This window comes from Ascidiella aspersa, chromosome 5 (genome assembly GCF_963924565.1).
Source record: "Ascidiella aspersa chromosome 5, kaAscAspe10.2, whole genome shotgun sequence".
Classification (NCBI taxonomy): Eukaryota; Metazoa; Chordata; class Ascidiacea; order Phlebobranchia; family Ascidiidae; genus Ascidiella; species Ascidiella aspersa.
Window position 1 is genome coordinate 23,651,615 of NC_139451.1, and position 15,131 is coordinate 23,666,745.

Here is a 15,131-nt window from a genome sequence, read left to right on the forward strand (position 1 = left end):
AGGTTTATAATTTGATTATGCCCAGTTTCAGCTGCTAGGAGGCAGAAACTAATACTGAGCGAAAATGTGGGGTTTAACGACCGCTTGCAGAATAACATAGGGGTTCGACAGGTTACCAAAGGTTAAGAACCACTGGCCTATACTATGCCGCTACAAAAACACTCACACATATTTCCAAAACAGTGTCTGTTTAAATGGATCTAAAACAGCTGATCTCATTGACTCGCACTTTAGTTCAAGCAAAGCGTTTTGTCTGACTGCACATATTTACTTTTAGAATCTTGTTGTCGCAAACAAAGTCACGTGTGCCTCATCTATCAAGCGTCCTTATTCAATAAGATCGTTCTAAAGCCACATTGCTCCTATTGGTTCTAAACGCGCACCCGCGGCGTTGTTTTGAATTGATTTGTAATAAAATTTAACTGAACCTAAACCGCAGCGTCTAGCCTTGCTAATGGGAATTTATAAGTAGGCCTTCATACTTGATGGACCTTGGTTTATCTGCATGACAAAAGCGATTTCACCGAGTAATTATCATTCGTTATATACCGGTGGTGGCCTTCTCACATTCGAACTTACGAGCAAAAAGCAAATCATCTTTATGCTACGTTATTTTGTAAGTGAAGGATTTGTAACTCGTGCATATTGCAATACAGACCTGCAAAGCCCACGCGCAAACATTTTGTTTAAAGACTTTACACTGACAACTTTCCGTTCATTTTTTGACAGACATACTTCCCCCCTTGGTCTAAACTGCCTTACCCATTGACATCACATGAACGTAGCATAAGTTCATAACAGCTGAGTGTAATGTCTGTTTTTCTCGAAACATAGCCAACCCTTTTATAGGGAATGAACAAAGCTTTTATGCTTTCGTTTTCACCTCAGACACTTTCATGTTTGTTTAGGACATGTCGCAACGTAAACAGGTGCGAACTAGTTTACGTACGCAAAGCCGTTTCTCAACGAAGCCTGATTGCTTTCGCGTAAACACTAAACGCCTGAGTATTTGTTTGGACAAATTCGCGCCATTACAGAACGCGTGAAATCGTTCTCCCGCGCCGGTCGTGGAATAAAATGGTGACGTCATATTTTTTTTAAAACAACCAGTGGAAAATAGTTTTTAAACGTAATTTATAAAAAAGCGTTCAAATGTTTTTTTTTCTCGGTTTTACACTAGATCAAGCCAAATGACACTTCGAAATAAAGCGATACTTTCGTTAGAAAACAAGCAAAATTTCGGAAAACAAGCAAAATTTCGAAAAGTTAAAAGAAAACAAGCAAAATTTCGAAAAGTTAATAATAAAATTTAAATAATTTAGTAAAAGTTTAAAACGAAAAACCTACAGTCTCGATTTTGCATCCGATAGAGAGTAACAGCAACCTAAAAATCTCCAGACAACGCCTGAAAAGTTTTATTTATTTAATTTAAATTGCCTGACAAAATGGCTTCTCTTGTGCGTTGCACCACAACTAAAATATGTGAAAAATGTAGAAAATAAAAAAACCTAGCCATATTGGTCAAACAGAAATTAAAGATAACAAACTAAACTAATGTTGTTTAATTCACTTGAGGTGTGCTATAAACTTGTCTAAAAATATTACTCTTTTTAATTGCAAAAAATGACATCTTAAAACATAGCTTCCTATCCATGCTAAACACTTTAAACAGACAATTTAAAGTGGTTTCGAGTTCTGTAAACCACCGCCACGTCTGTAATACAGTTTAGCCGCCGAAGAGCTTCCGTCTATCTTTTGACGCATCTAAATGCATATCACTGGTACATTGCCGCTTATCGCCATAGCTTTGCTCTGTTCCAAATATGCATCAAGCAGCTTTTGCCACGAAGAGCTTGTACCACCTTTCCAAGTCTCAACCCACAGCACGGCTCATGCGTTGGCTTAACCCACACACAGCAACAGTGCCTACGTTACCTGCGATAGATTTAAACTGGTGATAAGGGAAAACCGCAGTGCAGGTGAAACTTTTCTACCCTGCGTTAAGGTATACGATACGTACCAAGCAAATGGCTTCTCTGTTAGCAATTTGAGGGAATTCTGGAGGCCAACCAATTTAACCGCAATTTTAACGTATCAATTGCCCGCATAACGCCATTATTTTTTACCTCAGATAACCAACCTTTTCTCGTTACCGTCAATTGGCTGTATTTTGATCGAATTTTCGACAGGATTTATTCTCGTATAGTTAAAGATGTCCGATATTATCGGATCGGATAACTTATGCCAAGTGGTAGTATATCGCGTTTCGTCCGACATGATTACAAATAAACAATTTCAGCTATGACTTGCGATCCCACCTTAAAAATAAAGTTATCAGGTAATAGGAGTTTTACAATTGAAAGTAACTTAAAGTTTGAACCCAATTATAAGGTTGTAAATATTTCAAATTTTATAACGCGTTTCGTCGGACCGATTACAAATAAACAATTTCAGCTATGACTTGCGATCATGCCTTGAAAATAAAGTTATCAGTATCAAGAAATAGGAGTTTTACAGCTGAAAGTAACTTAAATTTAGACAATACAATCTGGCCAGAAAACACTTAACGTGTAACAAATATCCCGAATCGTAATATTAAAGAATTGTTTTAAAATCTATGCCAAATATAAAGAGACCTCCAACACGCTGCCTAAAAAGTCGTTACCACAATTAAATAATTATTTATAAACTGACAATTTCGAAAGAAGATTCAAAAAGTCTCACCAAACATTACAGTTAGATGCGAGTAATAGTGCAGTGAAAAAATTTTATCAACACTTATTTTAAAGTAATTAATCATAAGGTGGTAAATATTCAAATTCTTCACAATCAGAAATATTGTTTAAAAAAAATAATACATTAAGCAGAACATTCGGAAGAAACTTCCGTATTAACCAAATTTTCCAGTTGACGACATTCAAAGTAGGTAATTTGGTGGCCAATTGCTCTTATTTGTATACTTTTTAAACGACCATTTTGAAACAGGTCTCTTTGTATGGCGTTAGGCCAACTAGGTAAAGAGAAGCCATTTAGTTAGCGGACCCAACGTACTGTTCAATGAGCCGCAGACCTCGGAGCATTTTTACCTACCCGCGAAAGACATCTAGTGGAAATTAATATGTTTGTGTTCACTCGCAAGAAATAACTGCATAAGAAAGGGAGTCATGAATTTATTTCGTTAGCAGCACTAAACGTGAAGCACGGAAAAAAATTGCTAGCACATTGGCAATAAGCGGACACTTTCCGATAAGAGCCTCCGTCAATTAAAAAAAGGCAGTACACAGGAAAGTTAAATGCTCGAAAAAGGCGAACTTTATAGAAGTGTTTTTATCGTGTTGTTGCGGGAATTTATTCGTTCATTTTGCCTTTGTTTTTGTCATGGATTGTATTACGAGCGATCGGTGTCATTCACCTTGAAGAAGACGACAACAGTTCATATAATATTCATAGAAGTAAATGAGAAAACCAAATTCGGAATTAAAATTATTCTTAGTCTTTTGTCTGAGAAAAGCAAATTTCAAACAGACAAAAATTGGCGAGTTTTGAGATTTCTAAATGCATTGTAACTCGTATAAACTCATGAAGAGTACATATTGGAGCACTCTCTATAAAGCGACGAGTTTGATTTATAAAACTATGGCCACCAGTCACTACGTTTAGCCAAAACAAAATGAAAAACAGATTTCTCCATATAAAAATCAGGTCATATCGCCCCAAAAAGGTGTACCAATATATCGCACACATGCGCAAAATGCTTATTTTTTGATAGTTTGTTGTCTGGAAAAAGTAACACTATGTAGAACTGGAATAAAAATGGTGTCATAACAATGGAACGTAAATACTGGTCCAGTACGGTATGGCTCAGGAGGTCAAAAATGGTGTTCCAACACTTAAAAACCACGGCGTGTCACACACAACGTGCACTGCGCTGTACATTTGAAAACAGATTGCATAGAGTAAAAGCGCAATTGCAAACGAGCGAGCAAGGTAGTTGGATCACCGGTCGGTCCAGCTTAGCGAAGCGTCTTCTGGTTTGTTGAAAGAAGAACCGTTTCTTGCCGCATTTCGGGCGCTGAAGAAACTGCGAAAGGCAAAGTTTGAAAAGTTAAGTGGGTTTGTGCCAGTGGTTCTTAACCAGGTTGCCATTTCTAATGCTCAAGGGTGCCGAGAGATACTTGAGAATCTTTAGGAATCTGATTTTTGATAACTCATACAACTTTTTTGGTAAACATTAGAATGGAATAAATACAATTATAACTTCCTACGTTGTGTAGAGTTGATGTGTGTTGTTCCAGTTACGTTTATTGTGAAACTTTAGTGAATTACCTACGAAAAAAATCTTGTAGGGGTGCCGCAATCTATTTGTTATTTATGAGGGGTGCCGCTAGCCATAAAAGGTTGAGAAACACTGATTTAGGCGATCGTTTGTGTGCACGTATCAGCACAAAAAACTGTGCGAAAGTTCCATATAGGAAAGTTTAAGTGATATTTTTTACCTTTTGACTTTTTATTTAAAGAAAAATATAGAAATGTCTGCTTTGAGCTGTGTGACCGTTTGGTATCGGATAGGTACGAATACCACCCTACTGTCGAACAACTACCTATCACACACTTGGAATCGTGTATTCGCTTGACTACTAAGTAAACTTTGTACTATAGAGCAAAAAAACTATATAATAACTATAAAGGATTTGGATTTCTTCCGAAATAAAAAAATAACCTTCTGTTTAAAAAAGTTTACCGACCTTTTTCCAAGCTCGTACGAACCAATCATGATTGCGCAACCCGGAGCGATTTTGGCGCATCTCGGTAAAAGTCCTTAACAAATGAATAAATATTAATATGACTCAGTCACTCTACCTTACAAATACGATTTATATAGAATACTAGCATTTATATGAAAAAAATGTCTGTTTAAATAATGCGGGCCGGTGGGCGTCTGATTTGTTATGCATTACGCTAAAACCACAAAGGCGTAAACCACAAGGAATTGTGTCAAGTCTTTTATAGCAATTTAAAAACATACAAAGGCAAGTATACCACTTGATAAACACGCACAGCTTGTGTCAACAGATAATGTAAAAAAAAATTAGCGCCAAATGAAAAACAAATATTGGTTGTTGGGCACCTACCGACGAAAAGTCCTCTGTAGCCATTTTCGCGAACAATCGTCTTCAAAACGTTCCATGTTTTTGTGCTACCGTTGCCCGTTACTGGAAATAACAAATCAACTTTTAATTTAAAAAAATTAAATTTAGTGCATGTTTTTATTGTAATCCCATTGGAGTTCAAAATTTATCTAATTGGAAAGCTGGTACCAATGTTAATGAACTTGATAAAACTAAAAAAAAAAAAATTTAATTGTCTTAAAAGAAAGTTTTAATTGTCTTAAAAGTGATGGGGTTGTCCATTACTTCAAAAAAGCAAATTCGGTCAGCCAGTTGAATAAGGTTGAGAACAGCGAACGTATTTTTCGGCGAAATTGTAAAAGTGTGCACAGGGGCTTGAAAATTAACAATAAACGGCACCTCCAATAACAATGAACGGTACCTCCTCGCATTTCCATTTCTCCCAGGGTGATTTGCCTGCGCGTTTTGACGACATCTAGTGGCAGGGTTGCGACACCGGCAATGATTCCTGCCGAGAAGCCGCAGGTGAAGGACTTGAAAAACACCGAGGGGTGGTCGACCATCTTCTTGAATCGCTCGTACAGAAACCAGTACAACACTGAACGAATATATTTGTAACTTACACTGACACTTATATTATTACCTACACCAGTGGTCGGCAAACTTTTTTTGTTGCGGCCTAACGCATTCTTTTCAGCCCTATTGAAGGCCTACTACGAAAACAGTGGCGGATTAAGGATATTTTATTTTAAGGTGTAATATAACACGGGGGCCTTGATGCCTAAAACACGGCAATGCCATAATGTAAAACATACTATAAAACGAAGACTGAAAAAAATTGTTTACATGTAATTTGAGTTGGCAAAAAAAATATAGTTCGCCGGGCTCTCAGGACCACATTTGGCACGTGGGTCTAACTCTAAACCACGCTGAGACAATATAAAAATTCTTCGCCACACGAAAATAAGTGCTATGAACGTACGGCTCACGCTGCCCACAACTACATGATAACACTACGTTATTTAAAAATAACTCGCGGCCCACTAAAAATGGCTCTGCGGCCCACAGTTTGCCGACCGCCGACCTACACCATAGGTAAAAATGTTGACCTTCTACCACTGCGCATTTCAACTCTGGCCCTATCTACAAGTGGACGCACCGCCTCTTTATAGGAGAAGAATGGTTGTCCGGAGGACTGGGTCCGAACATTAGTGAACTTTTAGGCATTTCTGGCCTACTTTTGCCAATGGAAAGCCACTACACAGTCACCACTTACTTTACATTACTTTCTTTTAGTTAGTAAAAAAAATTAAAATTAAAAAAAAAGAAAAAATTGAACAAACATAATAGTGGTTAGGGCAACGGGGATTGTCACTTTTACTTTATTCGTAGTTCCTATAATAAGCGACGAGCGCATTAAAGTCATTTTGTAGGCAAAAAGTAAAAAGTAAAAAAATGACACAAGCGAGGATATATAATTATTTCAAGCACGACCTACACAACATAGACCGGAGTTCGACGAACCAAGCTTTCTAGGTGTTTAATTTCAAAAACAAAACAAAAAACGATACTTAAAGTCAAGACTGGTTACTGGTAGTGTAGGAGATTCTCTATTTTTTATAATGGAATAAATAAATAGAAAATTAAGCGTTTGTAATGGTACAAAAATAACGCACAGCTTTACTGCACAATTTATTTAGTTCACGACCCACAAAACATGGCCTGGATCACATACGTAAACATAGTGTTTGAAAAACAACGCTTTAACTAGCGTTATTGTTTTAGAAAATGTAAACAAATTTAAATTAAGCAATGCCTCACGTTCTTAAAATTGAGTACCTGAAACTAATGATATATAAAAGGTATTTTTTTTTACTTTCTTTTAATGAAAAGAAAAGGTTAATACATTAAATACTTTGGTTGTTTCAATAAAATCCAAAATAGGTAACGTATAGGATTATATTTAAAAAAATATTGCAAGCAGTAAGACAAAACCTACTGTTATAAAACGAATCGTATTATGATGGGTTTGATATTGTTTGCTCACATATATTTATTACTTATTTCAAACAAAAAACTGTAAGTTTATTTTATGTTAAATGTCAACAAAATACTGACTTGAAAATGGAATGTCTCTGAGCATTGTAGGTCCAAGCCCTATCCATAATGATCTGTATCCAGAGGATTTGATGGATGCTCTTACAGCTTCAGACAATTCTGTAATAAACAGGTAAAGTTTCATTTGTGCAATTTTGGGGTAAAATAAAAAAGCAAAAGCCTTTTATTTAAGAAATTAAAAAAGCATTTTTCTTAATTTGTACTATTTATCAACAACAAGTTGATAAGCATACCAATAATAGCTAGATATAATAATTAATTACGTTTATAACTCAAGCGTTTTGATTGCATCTTTGTCCTTACAAGCTCCAGTGGCGAAATGACTGTCACTGTTCCACCTAAGACACATTAAAAAGATACAAAAAAATAAACACAGGCATTTTTAAACGCCTTCTAATTTTAAAAAGGTTATATAAACACGAACTCATAGAAATGTATATGAACGAAAAAGGCATTCCAACCTCTGGCTAATGCACCAGCTAAAATGGGAGCGTATTTCTCCATAGATGGATTCCATTTCCGAACAAATAGTGTGCGCAGGTTGTCATATGCAGTGAAGTACATGACAGTAGCAGGAATTGCCATCACCCTACAAGTGAAACACATACAAATAGAAATTTGTTGCTTTTTAAACAACATACTTTTACAGAAAAAGTGATTTGCTTTATGATGGACTTACAGAGTTGGGGATAGTCCACTCCATAATGATGCAATGCCTTCATTTTGGGCGATTTTCACCATTGCATGCTATAAAATAAAAAATGGATTAGTAAATTATAGGTTCTATCACAAAACAAAAAAATTCCTAGCTCTGCTCAACCCATGATACTTCAGTTTCAGGGAATTTTTGGTCTTAACAAAGTCTTTACTAAATTTTTATTACAATGTTGTTATTAATCGTGTTTGACGCAAATGCCAACATACATTAGATCACTGGTTCCCAACTTTTTTTAACAATTATTGTAAAATAAAACATATTTAGTTGCAATATTTTAAAATAGCTCGATGGACCACTGAAAATGGTCATGTGGCCCACAGTTCGGGAACCATGGCACTAGATAAAGCTACATTATGAATTAAATCAATCTACTTACAAAGGTGCCATTAAACTGTCCTGGTCTTTTGTACCACTTAATGTTGGCAACTTGGTTTCCATTGCCGTTCACGCAGTAGCAGAGGTGATCCATGAGGCCATTGCAATAAAGAAAACACTTTGTACTCGTCTTTTGTGCTTGCAGTCGTATTTTGATGACATCCAGTGGTGTGACTAAACAGTGGTGGGTAATACAGTTTTTAACATGTTTGTATGTCGAAAGATTGAACACTACATTTTATTAAGATTGACAACTGTCTGAATTTTAGATAGGAAAAGCAACACTAGAAAGACAACATCAAAATTTATTTTTAAACAATTTTGGTTTTACCAAAGAACCACAAACAAAAAGTAAGTTCAACATTCTATTGATGAAATTACTACTAATAAATTCCACTTACCAACTAGAGAGGTAACCAAGGCACCTGAGCTGGATGACACAATCTGTTGCATTGGTGTTATTTCCATCATACTCATTTTTTATTCACATGGTATCAAACAGCAGTCCCTACATTTAGGGACATAGGATTTTGTAAGCTGCAAGACATTAAAATATACACGATTCAATACACTTTACTTCTTTTGCAAAGCAGAACAGGTCCAATAAAATACATTGCACACAAATTGCCAACTTGAGAAATAATGAGTTCATTTCAAGCAAAAAGGTAAAATTTTTAATATGCGACAAAAAAACAAACAATTCCCCCTACTACACTGCAGCATGTAGCCAGTTATTTCACGAAAAAAATCAGCTCACAAAAATGAACACATACATAAATATCTCATACCATAAACACAAAGTCTATTTCCTGTTCCACGATAAAACCCTTTTACCAGGAAATTAACCAGACACCCAACACAATTATATAAACAATAGGCCTAATTTTGTGCTACATGGACTTCATTTGTGCCATAAGGTCATCTAATGATGCACCATTGGAGTCCACTGTCGTTTCATCTTCTGTGGTTGCAGCTGGAAGGGTGTAGGCAGAACGTAGACCCTCTGCTAGTTTTGGTTCATCTTCACTTAAATCTTCCTTTGTAGTTTCAGTGACAATTTCGATTCCCCATTCGTTTACAGTGCTCGGTAACTCTTCTGTTATGATTTCTGCTTCTTCCACCTTCGGTTTAAGTCTTTCTTGCTCTGCAAACTTTCGTTGGCATTTTCTGCACGCCTCGTCGTCACATTCAAGGTTTGGCTTCAATTCCATGGTCGGAAAATAGTCAAGCAACGCGTTGTATCCCAAGTACCTAGAAACGGTCCCAAACTTCAGTAGGTATTTCAAAGTGTTTTGAACCAGTAATCCGGCAACAACACCCATAGTGGTTGGTAGACTGGCCGCGCAAACACCTTCGCGTTTTAGGGTGCGTTCGTCTGCTTGGGTTGCAACAATAAGTGGCGGCGCACAGGCAAAACAAGCACTTTCACCTGGTTGAATTAACTGAATGTGGCCAGACACTGCATTCTCGCTGACACCCGATTCGAACCAGACCTGCTGCAGCTCGTTACAGGCAGTGTTGATCGCCATTCTGGCTTCGAAATTGTCCACACAGCTTAACACCAAGTCAACATTTTTTTCGCCACCCATTCCACCGAGTCTAATGCGATCCATAAAGTGCTGAAAGTTGTCCATTGTGGTAATGTTGTAGTTGTGCACTTCAAATTCAACATCAGGGTTAATGTTTCGCAGGGTGTGCTCGGCGGCCTGCACTTTGCTCAGCCCTGCTTGGTGCGGCTGAAAGAACAGCCTGTTCATGTTGGCCAATTCCACCTTATCATAGTCGAACAGTATCAGTTTTCCGATGCCGCATCTGGTCAGCATTTCTGCAGTTACGCTGCCCACGCCTCCAATTCCAACTACTGCAACTGTATACTGCCGAATTGATTCGTAATTGTCGACAATTCCCATCCGTTTCAGTGCCATCAAGCGGCTGTAAGGGTTTGTGTCCACTACTTCGGAACTCATGGTTTCAATTTTTGCCCGAATTGCCTGTCCTTCATTGTTCTTCTTTAGCAAATCTAGTTGTTGCTCCAAATTGGCAATTTGTTGTTTTAGTTGCTCGACTGACATTTTTCTAACAGCGAACTTTTAATCCTCTTTTAAATTAGCTAAACACACGCTAAATGATAAAACAACTGATTATCTGTTTACAATAAATACTGCAATATTTTTAAAATGGTGTATAAGGACGCTGGTCTACATTACTACCACAACACATATTATTTTAGTTAGGGTGCGGGTTTGGGTAGTTAAGCAATTATTAATACATAATAAAACTTGACCCACCCTCACCCAAACACTAACCGACACCCTAACCAAAATAATTTGCTTTGGTTTAATAATTGTTTGAACGCTGTGGTAAGATTCTAGAAAAAAAAACATACAATTTATGAAAATAGAAATGTAACAAACGAACGTAAAAACTGAACTGATATCTTGATAGACTTTCACATGCCTAATTCTATCCATATGGCATTGCCAGATTATTTTTGCCATCAAAAAAAATGAACTATATAATCTTTAGTGAAGTTTAAATATGCTTTCAGGATATGTACTATGCTAGGATATATATTTTACTAGATTAAATTAAAATAGCGAAATAAAAATGTTTAATATTGAATTGCATAAACGTGTGACGCAGGTTGATATTTGCACCCTCTTACAGGTTGCTCAGCCGCTGTAGTATTTTGATGTACGTTGCTCGCGCCCCGTTCGTAATGATTCACAAAAATAGTAATCAGACAACTATAAAAACCTAGTTTAAGTTTGACAAGAAGGAATTATTTTAACGAAAAGAAAATCTATTTTACTTTCATGTTAATTTCTATTAGGCTTAAAGAAATACTGGCAATAAACAACTGTTTGGGGAAACTCCCTTTTCACGTTTTTGTGATGATGCAATGAAATTTACCTGACAGTAATCGAAAAAAAAAAGTTTTTGCCCTTTATACCTTGGAATAAAAACACTTACACATTTATTGGTAATAGTTATAGGATGTTTTACCTGTGTTTTAACCTATCATGAATAAGGAAGATAGGGATAAAGCATATTGCACTGACTGGCAGGCTGCTACTTTCACAACCATTTCGTTAAAAAGCTGCCCAAATGACAAGTCAAAACCGTAAATAAATTTTATTTTTCAAGTTGTTTATCGTTTATTAAAGTAAAATAGTTGAGTGAGTAAGCTAAATGGTGCACTTACAATTTGTCTTGTACGAAGTAAAGCCCTACACTTGTCGCATTATTCTTACTTTATGATATGATGTTTGTTATTCCTAATTACTAACAAAACTACAAAGAATCAACAACCTAGAATAGAAATTTGTAGTCCGCATGACTATAAAGCCTGTAACTGGTTATTTAGGTAACATTACAGTTTTTGTGAACTTACGAGGCTAACTTTTTGAAATGTGTGGAGTTTTTAGACTCGTTAGGTGGCGACAATGAGTGGTTTATGTACGACAGAAATCTTTCCCTCCAGCGAATTGTATCGTGCTGAACGGGATAACAACATCGACTAAAAAATCAGCATACCTAAACTTACTTCACGAAACAAAATTGACAGAAAATTATAGGCCTACCCTTTCCCCTAGCTTAACCATGTTTTATACCACCTATTTGCAAAACGTTCCAACATCATTAACACTGTAAAACTGTGTTTGGGCAAGATTAGGTTCCGTGAACAGCAATCGAAGTTTTCTGCAATGTTGGCACACACAAACTCCAAATTGCCGAAAAATATGTTCTCATAAGAAAACTTATGTCAAAGATGAAGCTGTAAAGCGTAAATTAGATTAAAACTAAATAACTAGAAGAGACGTATGTCAGTCATATTAAGTTAGATCGAAATTAGAATTAGGTGCAAATCGTTACATTTAGTTTAACTAGACACCAAAAATTATCCAAGTCTACTCCAGACACCAATTTCGAAGTTCGTTTTGTTGAAAACGCTGAATGATTTGACAGTCATATCAATTTTCTGAGATTTAAGTTGGCCTAGATTGAACTTTGTAATAATCCGGATTATAACAAATACCCAATTTTAAACCACCCGAAACGTGAAGTAGGTGGTTGGCAATACAGGTAATACGTCCTGGCAATCGTCATCCTTAAACAGTAAATAACAAAAAATCAAAATCTCTAATGTATATATCAAACAGGCTAATCGCTCTTGGATCGGATAAGGGTGTAATTATTTTTGACGTAGGGCCGCATAAGAAACCGAAACATCTCACGGATGGGTCAAAAGGGAAAAAGGGGGATCTGGAATACATGCAATATGAAGTAGCCTACGACTTTTAAAATAAATCTGTATGTGTCCTTGTTTTTACAAGCTGATAAGAATATGAGAATACCTTGGAAGCGTAATTTGTAATTAGATATTTCTAAAAATTAAGAGGAAAAAACGTTAGTTATGGTTGAAAAAGTTTTGGAAAATAATGTGCGGATCGGATTAAATTGTTTGACCACTTGGACTCGGCCTGCAGACTGTAGTTTGCCCATGTCCTCTATAGATATTGAAAATACCTGCTCTATAGTAAAACAACACTAGGAGTTTTGCAAAAACAGTTACCGAACGCAGTAAACAACATACAGATTTAAGCAGACCTCGTATTTAAACCCACCTGTGTAGGTTTTATTTCGTTTCACTTTTGCCTAACGCATCTAAAACGTTGAGTCGAAATATTGATCGTAATACTTTTCTCTATAAGGTCCCAAAAATAGAAGGCCCAAAATCCGTCGAAACTTTAATGCAAGGAATAGGATAACGAGCACAGAGCTGCTGGTGACAACCATGATTTGAGACGTCACTTTGGTCTAATAAAGGCTAATTTCAAAACGACCACGGGTGGTCAAAGCATTAATCCGGATGTTTTATCATAAAACCCCGGTTTGCATCGAACTGGCTGATTTGCGTTGCGTAATCCTACAAAGATACTGAAGAACTACTCTTGTATTTTAAATTGTCCCATCTGAGGCTAATCTTTTTTCGTTTGGAATGCTTTTTTTGTTGACTTCTGCAAAATTTACCTTTCTACGGTAGAAATTCCCGTAATAATATGGTGCGTTTTAGCAAGTTGAACTGTGTGGAGAAGCTATTATCAGTCGCACGAGTGACATGCCCGTATGCTATTGACCAGAATGAAGTTTCAAACTGTGACAAAGGAAAAAATAAGTCTACAGTTTATCAACTGTGCGAGATGGAGATCTGGGTGTTCTTCAAATACTAAGATGTTCTGAAACTAGTCAGGGCGACCAGAAAAACCACACCGCGTATCTTGACCTCTGTTTAACGCAGCAAGCAATTTGACAGAAATAGGTGCGTCCGTAAGCTCAAGAAGTAAAAGCACTGTTATATACAGAATGTCAGCGAACATTTAAATTATAAAGTCAACGAAAGCAATACTTTTGCGTCTAAAGTGTTTAAGGTCGTAAAAAGGTAACGTATACACTATACATCATACGTAAAACACGTTCCAGGTTGCTTTGCAATACCCAATTTTCGCTACAACCGCGTAAAACTTCTTTACAAAAAGTGTGAGTTAACAAGTTGTCTGTCCAAAGTGGCGCTTTTTATATCATATTTCACCTTCCGTCAAAGCATATTTTAAAAAGAAGGACAGATTTTGCGGGCTGCATTGCGACATGCCGGTATAGTGTACAACGCACGCCAGCCAATCTCTCAAAATCCTGTAGTCGGCGGCCGCGCGCGCACGCCGAGAGAAGGAAAGCTTATTAGCTGAAATCCCGCGCCGCCGCCGATTTACAATCAGCAAAAAGCCGAACTGATTGATCGAGAATTTTATGCGCAACGCTCGGCGGGCGGCCCCGGCATGGCCTCGACCGAGTCGTTGCTAGCTTCGCGCGGATTTAGTCGATTAAATACGCATCGTGGGTTGTCAGTTCAATTTGCGTATAAAGGCCCGCCGTCCTTGACTGGCCTGATGTGTGCGGGTGGAGGGTTTGACAGACGGGCACCGCACTAGCTAGGGCGAGGTAGTTTAACCGGAGAGCGAAAGTGAAATTGCGAATTACCGCTGCGGTGTGCATTGTGTGCTTTTGAGCTTTAGGTGAATGCGCGTGTGGTCGAGAGGCTGGATTACTACTGCAGTGGGCGAAAGGCAACCGGCAAAACCTAATTAAGATACCCGGTATACGTGTAATGAAATAAAAGATTGAAGAACGAGCACTCTGAAAGGTGAGTTAATGTAACGCAGTTTCAAGTTTGAAAATCAGATATTTGGTTTGAATATGCATATTTGCTACTTTATAAAAAAAATATGTTATTAGTGTAAACCTTACTTTCGGCATTTTAAACTAGAGCGGTCACTTCGATCTAGATTAGAACAAGAACTCTTTTTACGGTAACACATTGTAACCCAAACACCACGTATCGACGACTAAGCTCTTGACAATACGGCGCTTATTGTAGCTAATTGCCAATGCTGTTTTGTTGTTGTGGCGAGAAAAAGCACATTGGATGGGGTGAAGTTTGCGAACGCTTTAAGTCAAGGTTATTTTACATGTGTATTTACTACATAAGAGTAAAAAAATCCAGCTTAAAACTGCCGGCTCAGTTATATGTGATGTCTTGCGTTTGAAAAAAATAAGAAGTATGTGGACCAAATATGTATAGAATAATAGAGGTTTGATCGCACATCTACCAATCATTTGTACCGAAACTCGTAAGAGCAGGATCCAAGCCTTAGCCAAAAGCGTAGGTTACAAGTTAAATTTCGGAGTGTAAGTTATATATATAGCTACTTCAAACCCATTTCTATATGTTT

The 15,131-nt window shown here is 37.1% G+C and overlaps 2 protein-coding genes across 2 annotated transcripts; both read right to left on the reverse strand.

Annotated features, from left to right (window-relative positions):
- Positions 1–3,933: 3,933 nt before the first annotated feature.
- Positions 3,934–8,886, reverse strand: LOC146145506 (mitochondrial glutathione transporter SLC25A40-like). Its single transcript, XM_083389394.1, has 9 exons — positions 8,742–8,886; positions 8,342–8,514; positions 7,927–7,994; positions 7,709–7,836; positions 7,248–7,346; positions 5,551–5,727; positions 5,133–5,213; positions 4,746–4,818; positions 3,934–4,081 (listed from the first exon to the last, which is right to left on the reverse strand). The coding sequence occupies exons 1-9, from the start codon at positions 8,815–8,817 to the stop codon at positions 3,997–3,999; spliced, it is 960 nt and encodes a 319-aa protein (XP_083245520.1). The 5' UTR covers positions 8,818–8,886; the 3' UTR covers positions 3,934–3,996.
- A 337-nt stretch (positions 8,887–9,223) lies between these two features.
- On the reverse strand, positions 9,224–10,456 carry LOC146145507 (ubiquitin-like modifier-activating enzyme 5). Its single transcript, XM_083389392.1, has one exon. The coding sequence runs from the start codon at positions 10,410–10,412 to the stop codon at positions 9,231–9,233; it is 1,182 nt and encodes a 393-aa protein (XP_083245518.1). The 5' UTR covers positions 10,413–10,456; the 3' UTR covers positions 9,224–9,230.
- Between the last annotated feature and the right edge of the window lie 4,675 nt (positions 10,457–15,131).